The 22,266-nt window shown below is 38.9% G+C and overlaps 1 protein-coding gene across 6 annotated transcripts in view; it reads left to right on the top strand.

Moving 5' to 3' along the window:
• The window catches only part of NR4A3 (nuclear receptor subfamily 4 group A member 3), a 29,389-nt gene extending 8,514 nt beyond the window's left edge, over positions 1-20,875 (top strand). For 5 of the 6 annotated variants that reach the window (XM_041408031.1, XM_041408029.1, XM_041408030.1 and 2 more), the window contains 5 exons: positions 295-424; positions 1,378-1,550; positions 6,851-7,050; positions 8,228-8,406; positions 17,783-20,875. In XM_041408031.1, the coding sequence (XP_041263965.1) occupies positions 295-424; positions 1,378-1,550; positions 6,851-7,050; positions 8,228-8,406; positions 17,783-18,045 (945 nt within the window). In that variant the 3' untranslated portion in view covers positions 18,046-20,875. Of the gene's footprint in view, positions 1-294; positions 425-1,377; positions 1,551-6,850; positions 7,051-8,227; positions 8,407-12,531; positions 12,703-17,782 lie in introns of all 6 variants that reach the window. The other variant, XR_005952942.1, reaches the window with a different exon arrangement.
• The last annotated feature ends 1,391 nt before the right edge of the window (positions 20,876-22,266 follow it).

Here is a 22,266-nt window from a genome sequence, read left to right as displayed (position 1 = left end):
TAATCTAATCCCCAAAGGTAGATGTGATGACCTGGTAATTTCAGATATGATTTTATCATTCAAAGTTGCCTGTCTCCAGAGACTTGCTTCAGAAAAATCCTAGATGATTTTCATTGTCAGCAGCTAGCACTAATAAAATTGTTTTTCCTGCAGGCTAGTGTGTTAGGAAATTAATTTTATCTAATTATATGAATTGCACTGTCACTTTTCATGTTGTAATTAAAACACATTTTGTCAGGTTCTAAGCTGCTCAAGAAACAATCAGTTTACTATTTTTCTGTTGCATTTTCACAGAGAACAGTTCAGAAAAATGCAAAATATGTTTGTCTGGCAAATAAAAACTGCCCAGTGGACAAGAGACGTCGTAACAGATGCCAATACTGCCGGTTCCAGAAGTGTCTCAGTGTCGGCATGGTTAAAGAAGGTAAGGACTCTGGCTATTTATGATCCCAGAAAACTAAAATATTATGTTTTATGAATCTGTGTCTCTGTGTGTGTGTGTGTGAGCATGGATGTCTCTACAATAAATTTGACAGTGATGAGATTCATAACTTACCCCAAAATATGTGCATTTATCTAATAATGTATTGATTTTGTGCTTTTCAGCCCTATTATCATATTTAGACTATAGACCCCAGAGTTCAAGAGCACAAGGTCACAAGAGGATAATTTGACAGTGGCCAAAATGTCTCCTTTATTAACTTTGAACATTGCTCGATAATACTGTTGGCTTCCCCTTGTTATCTCACTGGGGGCTGCACTGGATTTTGTGCATTTTGACATAGGATCTCGTTTCATTCCCATAAGCTGATTGTAAATTTGCAATTAATTTAAAGAGAAACAGGATCAACTCATTAGTCCCAATTCTGCAAATATTTAAGCATGTGAGTAAAATTGTGTGAGCAGTCCCATTGCAAATACTGACATGGATAATATAACCTATATAATGTGACCATATTTTTTCAAATGCTCCAAGAAAGCTAAAATTATTTTGAATGAATGCCTCTGCCATTTAAAAGGGACACTGCTAGTAGAAACACTAAAATCTGTGCTTCACATTCAGCTTGTTTTCAGCAGCAGAGTGTCACGGGCACACGTACACGGGCACACTGACATGCTGCAAACAAAGCATGGACACGAGGAACACAGCTGGGCTCTCACTAAGCAGCTACATTGCTGCTTACGAGCGTAGGTCTGACACAGCTCTGGTGCCATTTGTGTTCCTTTGCGATCAAAGGCATCAAGAGCACGTGCTGAAACTGGAGAACGCTCTTATTTTTGCTGGTCTGGCCACCGTAAGGAAAGCAGGGTGTTCATTCTGATCCATCATTCGCTGGTACCTTCACAACTGATTCCCTTGGGATTTTTTTCACCTAGTTGTCCGTACCGACAGCCTGAAAGGGAGAAGAGGTCGGCTGCCTTCCAAACCAAAGAGCCCCTTACAGCAAGAACCCTCTCAGCCCTCCCCGCCCTCTCCTCCCATCAGCATGATGAATGCCCTCGTTCGAGCTTTAACCGACTCCACGCCCAGGGAGCTGGACTATTCAAGAGTATGTCTCACTTTTCTTTCCCTATTTGCTTTCTGCACAGAAATGATTTGCGAGCTGCATTTCTCCTTACCAGCCGGTTTGCCAAAATGAAATTAAGTGTGAAATTTGGATGAGGGTAGAAATCGGTCCAGCCAGCCGTTGTCTTTTTGTGATAGGTGGACAATGAGAGGAAAGGAAGTGCAGTAGATATTAGTGTTAGTAGCTATTCATTGTGAGAATCTCAATCGCAAAATAATCTAATAATCTGCAGTATATTCAGTGGCTGTGTTAAAGAAAAAATGCATGGATAAATAGAGCATTCTTCTTGCAAAAAGGCTGTGTCAAAACACGATCAATTATGATGTCATTGATTAACCAGGAGCACTACTTGTATGTCCAATATCTTAACTTCCATTTTCTGAAGGCTAAAATTTAATAGCACTTCCCTGATATTCAGATAGAAGGGTTGCAGAGTGTGACACTGGATGGATAGGACCATTCCTGTTGAAATCAACAGGAATTTTGCCATTATTTAAATGGGAATAGGGTATGCTTTGGATACCCCAGCCTAAATATTCCTTCAATAAAACTCACATTTTTAAAACAAGCCTATTAAAATTCTGAAAAATCAGCAAAGCTTTACCAAAGATTATATATTTTTTAACCTTGTTCTTTAATGTAACATAGTCACAATTTAAATATTCATGAAATATTCTGAAATCTGAAAAAAAGAAAAGTTCTGTAGTTATTAATATACAGCACTGAAATGGCTTGTTCAATACAATTTTTAGGCAGGTTGATATAGGATAAGAAAAAAACTACAGCTATGGAAAAACAAGATCAAATTCTTCCCCCTTAAAGAAATATTATTAAATTTGAGATTGTTAAAAATAGCAGCTGTACTCAGACAATTACTCCATTGGCCACTTACCACTTGTTGCTAAGTAATATTTAATCCTAAAGCATATTTACTGCAATTATATAAAAATTACATTATGCTATTTTAGACTATATTTTTATATATAATTTAGCAATTTAAAGCATACTGTAACATATTTTCTTCAAACTAATCTGGAAGTATTAAATAATATTATTTTTCAAGTTATTATCAAGAATTTAGCTGTTGAGTGTCTGACAACCTACTATGGGGAGAATGCACTAGCCATGTCTACATGTACCTTAACTTACCCTGAATGTCTCAGGGATTATTCTACAAATACCAAGGTGTGTGATGAGCTGTGCTCTTTGATAGAAATCTGCTGGCTTCCACAGAATTGCAGGAGTCCAGAGGCCATAGTTTGTATTTATTTATTGATATAAAGTTATTTTGCATTTACAGAAAACTGAACAAAAATTATGTACTTTTATGTGACTTTTTAATTTGTCCTGCAGTAATTATTTCTCTTTTAATGAAAACAACCCACAGATTTAAATGTTGAACAATTCTGTTGGACTTTACAGGGATCATATGATTGACAGTAAATTAATTTAGTCTTGGTAGCTAAAAGATTATGTATGATTATCTGTTAGAACATATTAGTATCTAAGTTTTTCTTTACACTAAAATATATAATAGTCTGTTGTACCCGGTGGTACTGAAATGACAAAAATATTCTACAAGAAATTAGTAGATTCTTATGTTTTTCATAGACCCTTATACTTATTTTGAAAAGTTACTGGAGGTCAAAAAACAAATGCTGTGTAAAAAGCAAGATTAACTGAATTTAATGAATTTAATGAAACATACCATAAACACACTGCAATGCTAAAATATTCCTATGAAGAATAATCCTGTACCTGTAAAGACTAACCTATGGCACATTCAGCTAGGCTGTGATCCTGATGAGCACCACAAATGGGCAGATCTGGAAATCTGGCTTTGGAGTCAGCCCTGACACTTTTGCAGATACGACCTTAATGTTTAGCGTGGTCTTCGTGTTTACAAGCTGCAATATCTTGACCGTCTTAAAACCACTGATAAAAGTTTCGGAGAAAAGTGTGTATCCCTTCCCTCTAGAAAACCTGTAGACACACACACACACACACAGAGAAACCCAGGAAAAAAAGAAACCCAGACATAAATTATATAAGCTACAAGCTTAACACCAAAACACTGGAAACAGTTCTGTTCAGAACATGGCTGCTTTTGATCTCAGCACTGGTTTTAACTTACCAGTCCACAGCCGTGGTATATTTAGGTACTTGGTTTCAAAAGGCAATTGCCAAGGGCCGTAGTCTGGTCTCACACCTGTTTACTGGTACAATTCCCTGAGTTTACGCTTTTAAAGAAGTGAGATGAGAAACAGACCCTTGCCATTCTTATTCATGCGGAGTAGGCACCAATGTAAATAGAAATGTTGCGTTTTCAGAGGGGCAGTGCAGTATTTAGGCAATAATCCCCCTCATTCCTGGGCCACAAAATTAAGCACATGTCATGGCTTTTGGAAAAAAGAATGTAGGCTTTTCGTCCGTGCAGTGAAGTTATTGTTAGGCTTTTGCAGCTGTAGCCGTCGATGAAGGACTGATGAAAGCAGGCAAAGGGCAGAGCTAAGTTGTGCTATCGGGCTTCCCAACCTCGGGCTCTCCAAATCTCTTCAGATGTAACATACAAATTAATGTTGCTTGCTACACATGCAACCCCCTCCTTAAGTAACAGTCATATTTCATTTAATTCCCAAAGGAGCTCCAAGGAAGGGAGGGGGCAGAGCTTTGTCTTTTGTCTTTCTCCTGGTTTGCCTCCAGTTTGCATAGGGCAGGTTTAGAAATGCAGATCGGAGGGAGCCCTTCTGTCCTGTGACGCCTCCTGACCAAGGGCAGGATTGCCAGCTGTCTTGGTCACAAGTTAGGTCAAATATCACTTCTTCTCCATGAAATAATCATGGAAAAACCCCACAACTGTGGTGCATGAAACAGAAACATACATATTGTTTATGGTCACTTGTATGCTCCTAAGTCTGTTACAAGTAAATAATATTTTACTTTAGCAACTCTTTGTAAGTGCTAATACTTTATAGTGAACAGTGATGTATTGCAGCAGCTGAAAATTATACAATTCCATGTAATCTTTCACCTTTTTTTCTAAAATTGCTCTCGTGGGATAGACTATGCAAAAAATACAGGTTATAATTTTTTTAGATGCATTTAATTTGATTCAGTGCCCAGCGTGGGGTATACCACACTGTAGAATTCACAGTTACACAACATAATGCAGAATTCAACTTCATTAGAAAATGTTAAAACTTTGCCTTATTTTTGCCAAAGGAATGTTTTATAAATATTGGGAACAAATTAACACCTGGCATAATTACGCTGGTTGTGATGAGTTATATTTAGAATGAACCCATTCAGAATGGGTAGTACCTTTTTTCTTTTCATTTTGTTTTCCTTCTTCCTTACTGCTCAAAGGATCAAGAATATATCTCTGCTTAGCAATACCTGTTGTGAGGCAGGAGTTTCCATCAGCCTGTTTGGTTTCCCTGTGTAGTAAGAAAAAGTCATGGGTCAGCCCCTGTGTAGCAAAGTGCATCTCCCAGAGCCAAAATGCACACTTGTGGGTTGCTCTGCATGGTCACTTCTAGAGGGTCCAGAACATGCATGGTCTTTGAAAAACCAAATTGTATTTTTCTACCCATTACCTGTGTGCATTTTGCTGCAGTCCAGTGCCAGAAGTAGTTGATTCTTGCTGCTTGAGCATCCTCAACTGCTCCATTCAAGTGGCAGTCTGAACACATCAATATGATGCAGCTTACAGATTTTTCTAATGCTGCTCCCCATCTTCTCTGTATTGTGGCCTCTACCTGTCTCAGTGTCACAGGATCCTTTGGAGCAGCTGAGGCAAAATTTGTCTCTACATGAACTTTGTAAGAAGGATTGCACATGTTTCACCAGCCGATTAGGGATGTGAGCTGGAACACACTGGGAGAAACTCATGCAGTTAGTGTTGGCTAAGCAGAACAGAGCTAGTACCAGGACCCAGATACAGACAGAAGTCTCTAGGATTGCTGTGGTTCTCATCAGTCAGCAACTCTAACATTGTGTCCTTCATCCCTTACCTGCCATCAGCAATGAGCTCCAGCTAGGAGAGTCAGAGTACAGGACAGCTGCCTGAGAAGTTCTGCTTGCTGTCCCATCTCTCTGTCCTGCACACAGCCGACTTTTGAGTTGCAGCTAGCAAGTTGGGTGATCCCTGCAGCCCACGGTGGTAATATGGTCATACCACGTTGCCAGACCACTGTTACTGATGGAGAAAGTGTTTTTTCTGCTTCCACTCTGGCTTGAAGAGTTGCTGGAGTGGAGTTTAGGCTAATGGACTCAAGCCTAAGTGCATGTGGGAAGTTGTTTCCAAAGAGTATGCAGGCTTCTTTTAGCCATGGAGACTGCCTCAGCCTTTCTTTGCCTGAACCCCTAAGAGAAAGAGTGGATATGAAGTCTCTCCCAGAAATAACCCAGCAGGTGTCTGATGATGAGGATATTACTACAATAAATGCCACATTATTCAGTACCTGCTCATAAAACCAGCAGCACTTTCCAAGCACAGAACTGGACTAAGCCACAAAAGCTTCTGTTTTATTTTCTGCCGAGAGAGAGAGCAGTGTCAAAGGAGTGACAGGGATCCACTGGTGATGAAGTAGGAGATAGTGGGGACAGAGCTGTCAGAGGGTCACAGGGAAGCTGAGCAAGCTGAGACTGTCAAATGGCTGCCTGGAAGAGTTATGGCCACATAAGCAGGATAATAGGTTCTGCTGAACCTCAAATGCTTCAATTTGAAGGATAAAAGGTGATATGGGGCAGCTGGTTTACTTTGAACCAATTCTGTATTCAAATGAAGCAATGCTGCATGTGTCAGATAAAAAGTGATTTATCTTATGTGTCTCTATCACTGTCAGATAAAATGCACTTTGTGAGGTTTTGGAAGAAATCTGCATTTCCAACATACTGAGACAAATTCATCAATGGGAAAATTGTTTCATTGTAGTAAGCCAAATAATGTTCCTCTTCTAGTGTGATGCAAATTATCCTACCCACCAGCTTTCTATTTCTGTTTACTAATAGCATATAAGTACTTGTAAAGTGTGATATTATATTTTAGTTATAAATCTGAAATTACTTCTATACATATGGAAATATTTTTGTAATATCTATCTGAATAGCAAAATGCCTGTAGGTAACCAAATAAGTAGGTAGATGTAGACCTATTTTTATGTCTTATAAATAATACCAGCTTTGCCACAGAAGGAAATGTTGTCGGGCAAATAATGCTGTATGTTTCACAGAATGCCCTTAAATGCATATAACCTTGCTTTCTGTGGCTTTCATTTTAGTACTGTTCCACTGATCAGGCTGCTGCAGGCACAGATGCAGAACATGTACAACAGTTCTATAATCTTCTGACTGCCTCCATTGACATAACTAGAGGTTGGGCAGAAAAAATCCCAGGATTTACTGACCTCCCAAAAGAAGATCAGACATTACTCATAGAATCAGCTTTTTTGGAGCTGTTTGTACTAAGACTCTCCATCAGGTAACTATTTATTTAATTTCCTCTTAAGATGATGTGAAAAATCATCCCTCTGAATATTTTTAAGGAATGAATATGGCGCTGTCTTTGAACGTTGTCATTTGTACCAAGAAAAAAGCACCAAAAAAATCAGCAATGTCTGCATACAAAGGGTATGGTGTTTAATTTGTTTTACACTGCAGGAAAAATCAAGAAGGTTATTTACAAAGAGATCATACATGTCACTAATGTGCTTCTTTTATTTGATCTGTCCCATCTTCCTCCTACATAGTAATCAAAATTGATCCTCAGGTACTATTTGAGCAAATCTGCTTTGTTTTCATAAGTGTGAAATATAGAAATGCACTTCAAGTATGAATTCTTTTCCTTTTCCCTTTTTGATCTGTTTTTGAAAGGGATGAAGAAGATTTAAAATATTGTTCAGACTGGTTTTCTTTTTAATACCAAGTCATTTAATAGAGTGAGATGCTTTATGTCAGTCTAGCACTAGTTAAGACACTTTACCAATTTCACTTTCAGGAACTGGCAAAATTGCAGACAGGTGATTTCAGTTATGCCCATGTTTATTTAAGTTGAAAATGACCTTTTCATGTGTTTTTTTAACAAAAATAGTGGTAATGGAGAGGAAAGAAGAGGAGAGCTTGGCTATAATTTCTCTCTTGCACACAGGTTTTCCTGTAAAAGAGTTTATGCAGTTTTGTGTATCGTCCTGCATTACTGCGTGTGTTCTCCATTGTTTTTTCCTTGCCAATTTTTACAATCTGAAAAATGCAGACGATACTAAGTAAATGCTGAGAGTTGCAGAACCTATCTTTTTATTAGTTTTGTATGTCAAAATGCACTCACTTAGTATTCCTTTGGTTCAAACATACAGTATTTAATGCAAAATGTCTTCTCTGTTTATGCCTTTGGGCAGGACCAAAATCTTAACTAATTAGACAGTCTACACCACATGCTGCAGCTAACCTCAGGCTTATAACTCTACCAAGTAAGCAATCACAGAAGCTTGTTTGTTGTACTTTGGCCCCAAGGGAGAAACATATTGTCAAACGTGAATGCCCACATATGTCTCAGGATAATATGCCTTGGATTTTAAATGACAGACACTTCAATACTGGTTATGCATTTTTCTGTAAAGTAGAAGATGCATTTATAATTTTTTCAATTGTTTTTATTTGAGGTCTGATACTGCTGAGGATAAGTTTGTATTCTGCAATGGACTCGTGCTTCATAGACTTCAGTGCCTTCGTGGATTTGGGGAGTGGCTCGACTCTATTAAAGACTTTTCCTTAAACTTAAAGAGCCTTAACCTTGATATCCCAGCCTTAGCAAGTCTATCAGCTCTAACTATGATTACAGGTAAGTGCTCCTTTGTTAACAGAAAGCTTCAGACTCTAGTGCTTTGCTTTATTGTAGATTCAAGTAATTTCAGTTAATTTAGCTATGTTCCGCGTGGAATTATTATGATTTTTAAGCACTAACATGACCATATTGAAATTATGGGTGAACATTAGGCTGTCAGACACCCCTCTTAAAATGTAATCTATGTATTTCTTTACAGCTTCATTGTTTTCTTGGAGTAGTCTCTAAAAAGCAAACTGCTTCCAAGCAAATTGTGTAGCTTCTACAAAAATATTCAAGATACTTGCTGAAGTCCCAGAAAATCTTGATGAAATTAAGATCTAGGTCTTCTGTGTAGGAATAGTAATATCAAGGCAACTTGAGACCTAGAAGCCATACAGCTAGTGTAGCTCATCTCTCAGCAAGATAGCTAGACCAGAAAGAGTGTTCTGTGAGGGCAGGCAGGCTGCATTTGGTAGCCAGGCTAGCCTAGGTATTCCATGTACTGATTTTCTGAGAGAGGAAAATCAGAGAATAATGAGGAAAAAAGTAATATTCCGCAGTTTTACAAAAGCTTTTGGGTGTGCATGTGACTGTATGACCCTTTCTACCTGCTGGGGTGAACAGCAGGAAACTAATGTCAGAATCTGCCAAATCTGTCCAGTAAGTACAAAATAGGGGAACACAACCTTTTAAAGTGTAATTTTTGCATTCCTGAAACAGTAAAGCCCAGTATACTTTGGGTATCTTGCAATAGAAGAGTCACGGCTGATGGCAGCAGGAGTTGGGAGAAAGGATTTCTGACAACCACACAGCAGAATTTGGAGGAGAAGTCATCTCCTCACAAAAAGCCTCGCACTCATATCAGAAAAACTGGTGGTTTAACAGTGCAACTGTGTCATCAGTGTGAGACAGGGCTTCAGTGTCCCCTGAGCTGGATCTTCCCAGGGATGCTTATAAGCTCCACTGGGCTAGATATTGATTTCCTTCTGCGTTTCAGACATCAACTACTTTGCAGGCAGTGGCCTCTACAACACCAGCTGTAGTCTTCCTTTTACCTGAGATGAGAATGGTGTCAGGGCAACCCTGAGATAAAACACTCAATGACAGATATTTAAAAAAAAAAAAAATTGTCCAATTCCTGCTGATATTTGTGGGGCCAAGATTTTGGGTTCAGAGTTTGCATAGTATGCTGTCTTCCTGCATTTTGGTGAAGGGTTAGTGTATGTATGTATCTCATTGTCTCTTAAGCATTTTCAGTTTTTTAATTAATTTTTGTTAATTTCTTCTGCAGTTGGAAAGGGTACTTTAAGGTCCAGATTCTGGCTTCTTTGATAAAACATTTAAGACCAGAATAACTCATTGGAGCTGATTTACTCTGTGTAAAACTTCCCGAAATGAGTGGTATGTTAAAGTCAGAAAGAACATTCCCAATTTACGTTTTTATTGCTGTGTATATACATCCACTGGCATATGTTCACACCTACTTACATATATGTACTATGAACACCTACATGTATGTGTATGTGTGTGCATACTTATATACATACATAATGTATTTATGTATGTATATACATTTAGATGTCGTTAAATCAAGGACAGTGCTGTCCATCTCTATATATCTTTACATACAGGCATATATGCTCATATATATGACACATATGAGTGATTTAGATTATTTACTATATATTAGGCAGCCACAGGTAGTAGATTCTTGATTATCCTCCTGGAGACTGAGAAGTATGCAGGCTGATGAACAGGATTCCCAGCAAGCTATGTGGATGCAACAAAAGCAAATGTATAGGAGGAAAACTTACTGCCCTTAACAAACTCACATTCTGTTTTAAAATGGTAATTTGTTCAGTTAAGCATTGCTTGCTTGCCCTTGCATAAGGAGTCAAAGTTGTCCAGTGGCTGTCTCGGTTCACCCTGGGATAACTAGAAACAGGTTTTAATAGGATACATCCCACATTTCTTCCTTTCATTGATCACAACACTTCCAGGAGTTTGCTATATTGTGTTGGTCTTCCCAAAGTTTCTAAGCAAATGGAAGCAATTATTGGCTTTAAAAGGAGACAATTTCTGTACATAGAAGCTTTAAGATTTTCTCTGCTTGTCAAGCTTCTCTTGATTTTCTCTCCTGTGTGAGATGGTGTTTAAAATTAATGTTATTTTCTGCTTATTCTTTTATTTAGTGAGGCTGGTATATCTCTGCTGATTTGGTCTGAGAACAGCATGTATTTTCATGTGATCTAAATTAGACCAAAGCTCTAGTGACTTATATTCACAGGTTTCAGATATCCAAGGGCAGTTAGCTAACTCAGGGACTCAGCCAGAAATTTGGTCACCTGAAAACGGATAGCGTTGTATAATGATGAACAATATTAAAAATAAAACATGTAAGAGGAAATCAGGTGATTCTAGCTAGTGTATTGTAATTTTTTGTTCAGGAAAACCTTGAGATTTGGCTCTGATGTGGCATCCCACAAGAAATGGCTTCTTGTCTCCTCCCTGCAGTTTGAGTATGACAAGCCATGTGATGGTTTTCAGCTAGACACACCAAAAGAGAAAAAATAACAAAGAGAAAATTTGCAAAGGTGAAAGTTTAAGAAGAGTGAAATGTTGAACATTTTTAAGCATTCTTTTGAGGCTTGGCTTAGATTTAGACGGGTGGTTTAGGTGCCATTCTTTATCTCTGGGGAAGGCACCCTTTTCTCCTGTAATGGGCTGTTGGAAGCAATGGGTAGCAATGGGTTGGCAAACTCTGCTTCAAGCCCTTTCTGTCAGTCAGAATAAGGAAGAGCAATCTTTCCCAGGAACACAGGATATCCAGCTATTGAGTACCACTGTCTTTTGTCTTAAGAGAACTTCATACATTTCACTGACCACAGAGTGGCTGTTGTGTCTGATGACTTATGGAAAAGCTGGTGGTCAGAGGGACACCCAAGGCCCTATCTCTGGTCTGATTCCAACAGGAAGGTAACCTGACCATGGTTCTCCCATGTTCCAGGTAGATATCTGTGTCACTAGGCTTCAAAATAAGAAGTAGTGGGAAAGCTTTCTTTTGTGAATCTAGTTGCTTGCCTTTAGTAACAACACTGCAAAACCAGAATGCTGCCTTGAGCAAAATTTTCTTGATTATCACACAAATTGCTTATGACTTGATGGCTTAACCAAAAAAAAAAAAAAAGACAAGACAACAGCCCTGTGATCTGTAGTAGTCGTAGCCTGTTTTAATACTGTACAGCATCTTAGGAAGCATTAAATTCAAGAATTGTCTTTCCAGACAAAAAAAAAATTCTTCTGGGAATAATGAGCTGTTAATCCTTCTTGATTTCACGAGTGTTTCCTTAGCCCTAACAAAGATGGCTCTTAGAAAGCAAACCTTCTTATATACTACCAATCTATGGCTGAGGGAGAAGAGTAAGAGGAGTCACTACTCTCTTTCACATATTCTGTCTGTGTTCTTCAAGAGTGACAGGGAGAACTAATGTCTGTCTCCCAGTGAAGGAAGAGGTAATAAATGTAAAATTCAGTGTTGAAGACTAAAAGACATTCTACTGGTCCCAGTGTCCTAAGATATACTGAAGGGTGTTCCTTCATTTTGGGATGTCAAATTGTCTCCCCAGAAACAGCTCCGGTAGTTCCAGCAACCTTCAACTAATCCTGCTGACTTGTTTGGAGCTGCAAAGCTTCATGTCCTATCCCAGCCACAGCTGAACATGATAGCATAGGAGGCATAGTTATAGGCTTGTAGGGTCATTTGTTCTTTTTAATGTAAGAGGATTAAAAAGAACATTGTTTTCTTTGGGTAAACCCAGAGATATGTACAATATTTTGCATTATATGCTCCATTAGAAAGTCCACATATTTTTGCTTTTTCTATCTCTTTTATATGTTCTTGAAATGTTGCCTAGAAGGAAAAGCATCATGTCAGATTGTTGATGAATTTTCAGGTCCTCTCAGATAAGACATCAGCTTAAAAGAGCACCCAGAATGAAAGAAGTCGCATCTTGTGTACTGTGTAGGCTTGCAAACAGTTAACTTAGAATTCTGTCATGCCAAAACACATCTTTTTACTGTAAGGTGTTCCTTTAGGATCTTCCTCTCTCTGTCTCTCTTCTCTTTTTTTACTTCCTTTAGTTGGTTTAGAAAGTCTGGACACAACTTCCTCTACAGCATATGAGTGCTGCTCTAAGCATCACCCAGAAGAAAGTAGGTGGGAAGCAACACATGACACTCACCTCACATGCCTATGAAAGCAAAAAAATTAGTTCTGTCATGTTCTTCTTCTTTGGATCACTTATTCTGTTGGTATGTAGCATCTAATGAGCTAAAGAAGAGTGCCAACATGGAAAGGAAATGCTGGTCTTCTTGGGTCAAGTTCTGTTGTTAATTCCACACAGATGATTTCTATGAGTTTAGTCATGGGTCACAAGTGTTCCTGCACAGTCACTCCATGATGGACTGGGCAGTGTTGAAGATAAAGCTTTGCAGAGTAGCCTAGATACTAACTCAGCCTTTGCTTGAAAATTCTTCCTAAACTTCCCAAATGACCATTTGTTATTTTTTTTTCAATCAGTGTGAAAATAGAAAAACTGAGAATCCAGTACAGATCATCTGAAGGGCACATTCAATTCAGCCTCAAATTTTTGCCTGCTCTAGAACTGCTAGTGGTTTCTCTCTCTCATTCTCCTTGTTGATTATGTTTTCCTCTCTGCCCCTTCCTTTCTCTATCCACATCAAACCATTATTATATTGCCCACTTGACACTCTCAGTGGGATGCTGCTGAGTACAGAGCATGCTAGCCCTCATTCAGCCAAGCTCTTTCAGCATATGTTTTATTTTAAGTGTGTTAACCAGACCAGCCCAGAACCACTGTATACATTGGGCTTATTCACACTCCTAATGCTTTGTTAGACTGGTACCAGACCACTGAAGAATATTGTGGGGTTTCAATTAATTAGGAGTTTATGTTTGTCTTCCTGCTGTTGGGCTTTCCATTCCAGTTTACAAACACAATTTTTAGCACCATCAGTCATACCAAGAAACAGTGATGCAACCAGTCTGGCTAAAAAGAGTATGACTGCTGCAGCTCCTTCTGAACATGGCTTTGTCCAACCTCCCAATGGAATCAAGACTTACCTACTCTTCAGCAGCAGATATCCTTCAGTCCTCTTGCCAGGATATCCTCTGGAGTGGGTGCTTCATGTGCTGGGTCTACATACAAGCAGGTGGCAGACTGGAGGAGTGTAGGAGAGCTAGTTATAAAAAAAATCCCCTCCAGATTGCATTGTCTGCCTTCCCCCTGCCACTTAGCTGAGGGAAATACTGTCAGCATCAAAGTAAAGAACTCACTCCTCCTTTTTCACTCCCACCTCTTTGTTGAGGCAAGAACTCCTTGCTTCTACAGCAACCAGCAGTCTCCGTGTTATATTGTGGTTTTCTTAAAAGAGAGAGCAAACGATGGTGTTCTGCATGGCCACTCATCTCACCTGACTTCAGGTACCTCGCACAGCTGATGCAGAATACAGGGCACCTCCAGAAGATGATTAATGCACCTAAAATTGTAATAATCTTCTAAAAATGCCCATTCTTACACTGATGTTAGGAGGAGTTTGAGAGGTCTGTGCACCATGGCTGGGGACCCTTGTGAAGTGTCTGAGAGTTAGGCAGGATAAATATGGGCCAGACTGCAACAGGAAAGGAGACTCTTGGATCTGCCAAGTTGCAATGTTCCTGTGTAACAGTGTGTGCACGAGAAAGCTGTAGACAACTGAGCCTTGTGCTTATTTGAGTTATAGAAGGGGAAGAGAAATATGAAGGGGGAAGAGAAAATCACATAATTACATCGAAACCAAGAAAATCAAGAGGCCTATTTTAAGTCTGCAGTGTTCATCTGTTGTGTTTCTGGACACCTCAGAATTAATTGAGACTAAAAGTGATACCCCATGACTCAGAGTGCAGAGCCCAGGGTCTTTGAGGTACTCACACTCTCTGAGAGGCATTTTCTGTAAAGATAGTGCTCAGTCTGCCTGACCCTGGCATGATCTACCTCGGGTCAGAGGTTAGGATCTTTGCTTTCATCCTGTTGAGTTTCTGCTGATAATGATAGCACAAAATCACATTCCAGGGAAAGGAAAAAGGTGTAAAAATCTTGCTGTGCTCAGTTTACCAGGATAAGCTAAGTTTGCAGAGCTTTAGAGGTAAGACTTTTGATGAGTCATTTTGACAGCATCTTTGCCATAAATCACCTTTTTTTCTCACAGAAATCAATGCTATCCCAAAATACAATCTTGGTATCTTACAGGCTGAGAAATCCTGTATTCACTTTACACATGCCTTTGTCATTATAAGAAAGTCTGACTACGATAATATTTACACATCTCTTCAATCAGTTAAAGAAAACCTATCTATTTTGACCAGCTGTACTTCTTGGGATAAATCTTGTCCTTATCATTCCCATAAGGATAAGAACATCCTGTGGAAGACAGAGAATGATTAGAGGCCCTTGGTTTCAGTGCCCCTGCACACCCTAATCCCAGGGGCCTTGTGCTGCTCCCTCTAGGTTGTATAAGAAAGACTGTGGGTCTTTCTTTGTGCAAACAGAACGGAGTGTGTGAAAAAGGCAAGGAAATGTGTTTCCTGTTATTTGAACCCTGTTCAATCTAAATGTTTGAGCAAATTATGCCCTAGATGCCTCAAGTCTACCAAGGAGAGGAGCCTGTTCTTAGAGGAGTGTGCTCTTCAGAAAGTAGTTGTGTTCTACCACCAGAGACTGCAGTGGCAGTGCCTGTGCATGCCATGTCCTTCCGTAGCAGAAGGGCTTTCACATAGATGGCTTTGACTTTCTATGGATGCCTTGGGAGTTTAAGACTGAAACCCCTCGAGGCAGCTCCAGGCATGAGGAATTAACCCTTATGGAGATGTGCAAGTAGAGAAGGCCATTGTATGGTAATTTACTCAGGGGAGAACAATTTGGTTTATCAGGAACTGCTTTAATATTGTAGCACTGGACTTTAAGGATAGAGTAACTCTTAATTCTGAATTTCCATGATTTTGTTATGTAAAGTAAGGGTACTAATATGACAATCTTTGCACACATAGTGTTTTGCCTCCTACATTTCATGGCTATTCACAAAATACACGATTTTTTCATGAAACCTTCTGAACTTGTCAGTGGGAGACAAGCTGTTTAGTTCTGGCTGGAAATGCTAACAAAGTTGCTGCATGCTCCAGAGCCAGAGATAATTTTCCATACTCTGCAGCAAGGTACACACCTACTGAGACAGTTTGAAAATGTACTCTGCTAATTTGTAGTGAGGTTTTGGATCCATTCTAGTATTCCAGCTCCCTACATCTATAAAAATATCTTCACTTACACAGCTAGGAAACAAAACAGATTAAAAGATGGGAGCTCTTCAAAGATTGCAAGATTAATTTAATGTCCTGCAGATTCTCTCAATAGGATAGTGGTAAAAAAAAAAAAAAAAAAAAAAAAGCCCTACAGCTCTTCCAACCTGTATAAAATATTTATCTGCCAAGGTTTTTAATGGCAGAATCTGCCTAAGTATTTACTCTCAGTGACCTGTATAGTTAAGTCTTACATAATTACACTATACACCATTTACTGGAAAGGCTTTAAATATTCATTGACTTCTCATGTTTTAATGTAAACAAGGCACTTAGAATACCTAGGGTTTTTAATTCCTGCAAGGTGAAAATGATGTCTGAAGCAGATGTCACTGGTTGGATAAGTGTTGCTTTGAAACAACAGGGCAGATTGACGATACTTAAATGAGTGAGCACAGTAGCTTCTGGACAGAGATGTCCATGTCTGCACATCTCTGATTCTGATCCCAAACCAGTATTATTCAGGAGCTAACTCTGCCTAAGTAAATACAGTTGAAAAAATAAGTATAAAATGGGCGAATATCAGTGGAAAACCAGACCTTAGCATTTCTGACTGCCCTCATTGAATCCTGTCTGTTTTATTGGTTTGTACAGAGTATCTAAGCCAAAACAGGTGGTGAGCAAGGAGTTTATATACACAGGCCTGGGCAAGGCACCACTGTACCTGGTGCAGGCATTACTCCTGCTTCTGGAAGTAAAGAGAACTGTACTCTTTTCACTGTTCATTAGGGGACAGACAGAGGACATGTCTAGTGCTTGCTCCTCCTGGCATGGAGGAACAAGACTTGGGGACAATGGGCACAATGTGGCTGCTGGCTGCCAGGGATGGGAGAGAGGCCCAGGGAAGGAGATGACTTCAAATGTGTCAAACAGAAGAACTGCCACAATTTCTCCTTATCCACTGCTGTCGTTGTTTTATATATCTAATTGACTTAATATAACCTGCATTTTCTTTGATTACCGTATCTGGCACAATTCTGTTTCACATGTAAATTATTATGGCTTTGTGAAGCCATTTCTTACTTACCTGTGTATTTCAAAGTCAGAGACAAATGAATACACCACAAATTTGAATTTTTTTTTCTGAATTTTTTTTGTTCTGTTACTTTAGTTCCTCCACTAAGCCTTGATAGCAAACCACATAGAATTCTTTCCCCTATAAAAACTCTGCTTTTAATGAATCACAAATCTGATTCATTCTACTTATGCTTAAAGAACTGTGAATGCATTTAACATCATTGCTGTGTTTTAAAAAGATTATTTGAAGGGGAACAAACCCCAGCTCTCCTTCCTTTTAGGAGTGCTGAGGTTTTTGTGATGGATAACATAGCAGCTGTTCAGGCATTGCTCACTCAAAGCAAAATAGGTAACTTCCAGGCTTCTTTTTTCTTAGAGCTTTTAAAGATGAATAAACTAAAAAGCAGCAGCTGATCAAAATAACAAAGGGTAGTAAGGTGCCTTTAGTTTCTTATAAGAGTGTCTGCAAATTCCTGGTGGAATTCTAGGCTGGGCACTGATGGAGCTAGCTAAGGATATTGATCGCCACTTGAATTCACTGAATAAATAATGGTTGCCATAGTTATTGAGCATTCACAACTGGTGGGGAAGCACGGAAATCTCCAAAACACCTCCTGTGATGGTTTTGCTGCAAAATCATCCAATTAATTCTGCCTCATATCATGAAAATTATGTCAGATACTCTGGATGCTTGGATTCCTTGTACAAGTATTTCAATCATAACTGAGCATCTCTGTCGCCTGTTTTAGTAGATAAAGAGAAAAGGGCACTTGCCCTCTCTTATTTTGCGTGGCAAAAAGGTTAACTGACTCTATGTAACCCCAGCTGTTCTGAGAAATCTACACTCTCAGAGCACTTTTTGCTCTGAGTTCCAGAGTATGCACCTGGGTTGCACCTAAGAAAACACATTCTCTCCATTTGTGATAGGGATGCTGATGTGTTTTTTTTCCTCTGGCTTTGCAGAACGACATGGATTAAAAGAACCAAAGAAAGTGGAAGAGCTATGCAACAAGATCACAAGCAGTTTGAAAGATCACTTAACTTTCAGTTGCCAAAACAAAGGACAACCACTCGAGTCTGCAGAGCCGAAGGTACTGGGTGTTCTGGCTGACTTGCGTTCTCTCTGCACACTGGGACTGCAGCGCATCTTTTACCTGAAACTGGAAGATTTGGTGCCAGCCCCTTCCATCATCGACAGGCTGTTTCTGGACACCTTACCCTTCTGAGTCAAACCACCCTCCTGAGAGGCAAACACCCGCCAGAGCAGGCAAACGGATCGTGACTTACAGCTAACATTTCTGCCCTCACTTAACAGAAAAGCCGCTCCGAGTCTAACATGAGGTCTTTTCTGGCGCTTTGTCCTTACAACCTGAGGCCTGAAACTTACTGGCTTACTGGTTTGGGGTTGTGTTCTTTGTTTTCTTTCGTGTGATTTGGGTTTTTTAAATGGCTAATATGGCACTTTTGGACAATGCTATCCCAGCAGCAGTAAAAGGTTAACATGACTGTTTTAAATCTGTTGTTTAACACCTCATGGTCTATGAGGAGTAAAATTGTAGAAGCTGTGTTTGAAAGAACAGCAAATTGTTGTTTGCCAGGGTAGTATGTGTTTTGTGAGGATACCTTTAGCATACTTCCTGCATCAAGGGCACATATGTCAGCACAATCTAAACAAAAATTCACTTTTTTAGCAAAGTACATTCAATTAAACATTTCATACAAATCAAATATAGCAAAATGACAATGGCTGTTAGCTCCCATGTTCAAGTGCAATTTTTTAAAGTGCTGTCTTACTAAGTCTCGTTTATTAACTAATTTATTTTATTAGGAAAACAAACAGAAGAAATCAAGGGAGAAAATTACATGCACTAACTTACCTGACAGAGTTTTCCAAACTTGATTCCATGTAGCGTGACTTATTGACAAATGTATGTGGAAGACACGGGAGCAATTGTGGCTCAGTTGTTCCTTAGCTAAGGAAACCCGAGTAAGTAGTGATTGGAGCATACAGGGTCAGTATCAGGGATAGTTCAGTTCTAGACTTCTAACACAAGCGACTCGTTAGTAAACAGACAGAAGATGGTTTTCAAGAACAAGCAAGTCTTGTAAAATAGTATGAATGTAAGTGCTAGGAAGGATATAGTGGGCTGCGTTTAAACATTCCGTGTTCGTACTCCTTTTTGTATGTTTATACTGTTGATGCCATATTAATATGAGATAATTTGTTGCATAGTGTCTTTATTTGTATAAATGTTTGTATGCATGGTATATTGTAATGGCTTTGCCTGTATTTATTGCAATGACTGCCAGCTCATGGGAACCCTGTTACACATGATAACTAAATGGGGTGTTCACACTGACTCAGATACACCAGTTGGAAAACTATATACATATATATAATGTGTATGTATATATATGTATATACCTATATTTGTGTGCGTGTGTGTGTGCGCGTGTCTTTTTATTAACCATTTGTATATAAAATATCTGTCAAATCACAAGCAGAGTTATTTTACAGTTTATTTGCAGTGACTTCTAAGGCAGTACTGTTTAGCACTTTGATATTAAAATCTTGCTCATGTTTTGCTAAATTCAAATAATATTTAAAAAGTTCAGTTCTAAAAAACTTTATATGCACTGTATTAAGTCAAAATTTTGTTGGTCATTTTGCTAAAGAAATTTTTGAATGTCAACCTGATGTCACTGTATCTTTTGTTAGCTTTAAACATTCTAGCTTTTGTCTTTTTTTAAACTATGCTGTTTATATGGAAATTAAATTATACAATCAAACAGATGCCAAATGAATTGCCTAATTGCTGCAAAGGATAACCCAGATATCGAGTCACTGTATGGTTTTCAAAAAGTAATCTGGTATTTTATCACTTACTATGTTTGGATGTGCTTTTATGAAAAAATTATTCTTATATCAAGATTTATAGTAGTGTCAATAGGGAAACAGACTTCTAATCACTATAGTTAATATTTCTGGTTTACCTGCAGATAATATTTGGAGAAGTATTGCTTTTTGTATTGACTTTTAAGCTTATGTGCAAACATAATAGCATAATTAAATATCAGAGAAGCTAATGTTTCTTGTAGGTTGCTGTAACAAGCCTGACCAGCAAGACAAATATATTTTGACTGAATTTGCTTTTGTATATACTAAATATATATATATACATATATATATATATATATACACACTCACACACATGTGCGCATACAAAAACATACAGACATAAAATCCAAAAAAACAATGTTTGCTTTTGTCTCCTTGTGTAAGACACAAGGTCCCTTGAGAATTTACTTTTATCTAAGGACAAATCCTGCCAGGTGCTGAGCACCAGCCAGACAAGGGCTTGCAGGAGCTTCTTGCGATCGTGCCCTTATCAAGGATTTTGAAGCAAATCAGCATAGTACAGTAAAATTGCTTTTTTGTTGAGCAAGGTTTATTTATTAAGTAGAATGTGAGTGGGAGGAAGCAGGTTGAGAGCCCCGTGTGAGATTTCACGTAGTCTGTGTCCTCAGTCTTCCATAGATAGTCTTAGCTGTGATACTCTCCCAAATCCCATCATCTGTGGAATTGTCCTTCATGTCAACTTCAATACACTGATTCATCCTAGAGTACAACCGGTGACCTGTCACAGTGGTAAAAGAAAGAGTTAATGCAGAATAAATCTACTACTATTCTTAGAGCTCTCTCAGTGTGAACATGCCTTTGTCTAGGCAGAATTCAGGAATATATCAGGTGTTAAGGGAGAGTGCCTTGCTTTTATTTCAGACAACAGTGTCTCAAGAGTTTCTTCACTCAGCTAACCACAATACTTACTTTCTTTTTTCTTTTTCTTTTTTTTTCTTTTTTTTGTGGTGTTAACCTGTGGGTTGAAAGAAATGCTCATGTACATATACAATGTAAATTAAAATTATTAAATTGAATAACATTTTTTTCAGAGGCCCCATGTGTGTTGAATAAGTATGCTTAATTCTGTTAAAATCTGATGTGAATTTTTTATCATTTATAAAACATTAAAAAAATTGTCTACTTGAGTCTTAAAAGTGGAAAAATTGGTGAAGCATGCTTAAGAACACTGGCAATTTAATGGCTAGTCTTTTGATTAAAATAGCTTTTATATAAATACATGCCTGCAGTATCTGGTTATGCAATCTCAATTAGATATTGAGAGCTGGACCATGGTTGTGCCAGAGGTTGAACCACATATAGACCAGAGCAGAGAGACTATTCACCCCTCACTGTATTTCTCCTCCATGACAAAAAAGGATTATAGCTGTTCATCCAGAGCTGATGAGACTGCAGAGAAGGGAGCAGGGCTCATAGCACCTATGTCTGGCCAGAGAGAGAACAGAGCTACCATCCTGTATTCAGCCCCTTTGCATCAGTAAATCCTGCTAAGGCATCGCTCCAGCAGGAGCACCTGCATCATTTTCTTCCAGTGCCCATCCACCTCCTTTCCTTACTGTGCCATTGCCTTGCAGGAGGGATTGCTTATCCCCTGCCAGACAAAACTGTTTGGCTACAGATGCATTTCTAACAAATGCAGTTTTGAGAGGCATCTGCCACTATTCCGGGCATTGCTGTGAGTACTGATGGCTCCGGCACACCTCCGCGAGCGCTGTTCTGCAGGAGCTGCTCGGCTGGAGGTCACATCAAATGATGTGCTGTGCTGGGCTGCAGGATTGGCAGCCCTTCCTTGGAAATGTGACAAAACAAAAGGTTGTGCTAACGCTTCCCAATTATTTTTGGGGGTTTTTTGTTTTGTTTTGTTTTGTTTTTTTTCTATGCCGTATTTTTAAAATTTTAACTATGAATCTTCAGATTGCTAATGATAATGACAATGAGTTTTGCATATTAGCTCCCTCTTGAGCAAAATATGCAGATCTTGAGATCAAGCCACACCAGGGTCTGAACTTTGACCCTACGAGACAAAGTTGATCCTTACTAAACTTACAAGTATTTCAGTTTGTAATTATTTTAGGGCCTCGTGTCCTTAGACATGAGAACAGGTCTATGTGCTGATCTAACCTGCACTTGTGTCTTTATGTGTGCCTTGTGTGCTTATACCCCTAAACCACATCAGCAGCAGAGGCCTTGCTAAGGGATGTAATGCCCAATGGTTGACTTTGGCAGTGGTAGTTTGGGCTGAGTCAGGAATATAATAGCAGGTTCCTCTAGTGGCAACCACCCTTGGACAAGAGACTATCACAAAAGCACCCAAAAATGAGGAACTTTGACTAGAGGTGAGTCAAATCTCTTTCTACAGCTTTCCTACTTTTACTTTTCACATTCAGGTTCATTTGCCCAATATACAAAGCTAAAATTTCAGTTATGCTGTAGAGAGGAGGGAGAGAGGGTTTAATTGTATAAAATTAAGCATGGTTCTGGGAAAAATTGGCAACACCCTCTGTGGACACTGAAACATGTCTCTTGA

The sequence above is a fragment of the Onychostruthus taczanowskii genome, unplaced genomic scaffold (genome assembly GCF_017590055.1).
Source record: "Onychostruthus taczanowskii isolate IOZ18803 unplaced genomic scaffold, ASM1759005v1 scaffold29, whole genome shotgun sequence".
Taxonomy (NCBI): domain Eukaryota; kingdom Metazoa; phylum Chordata; class Aves; order Passeriformes; family Passeridae; genus Onychostruthus; species Onychostruthus taczanowskii.
Note: the sequence above shows the minus strand (reverse complement) of the source record. Positions and strands in the feature narration are given on the sequence as shown.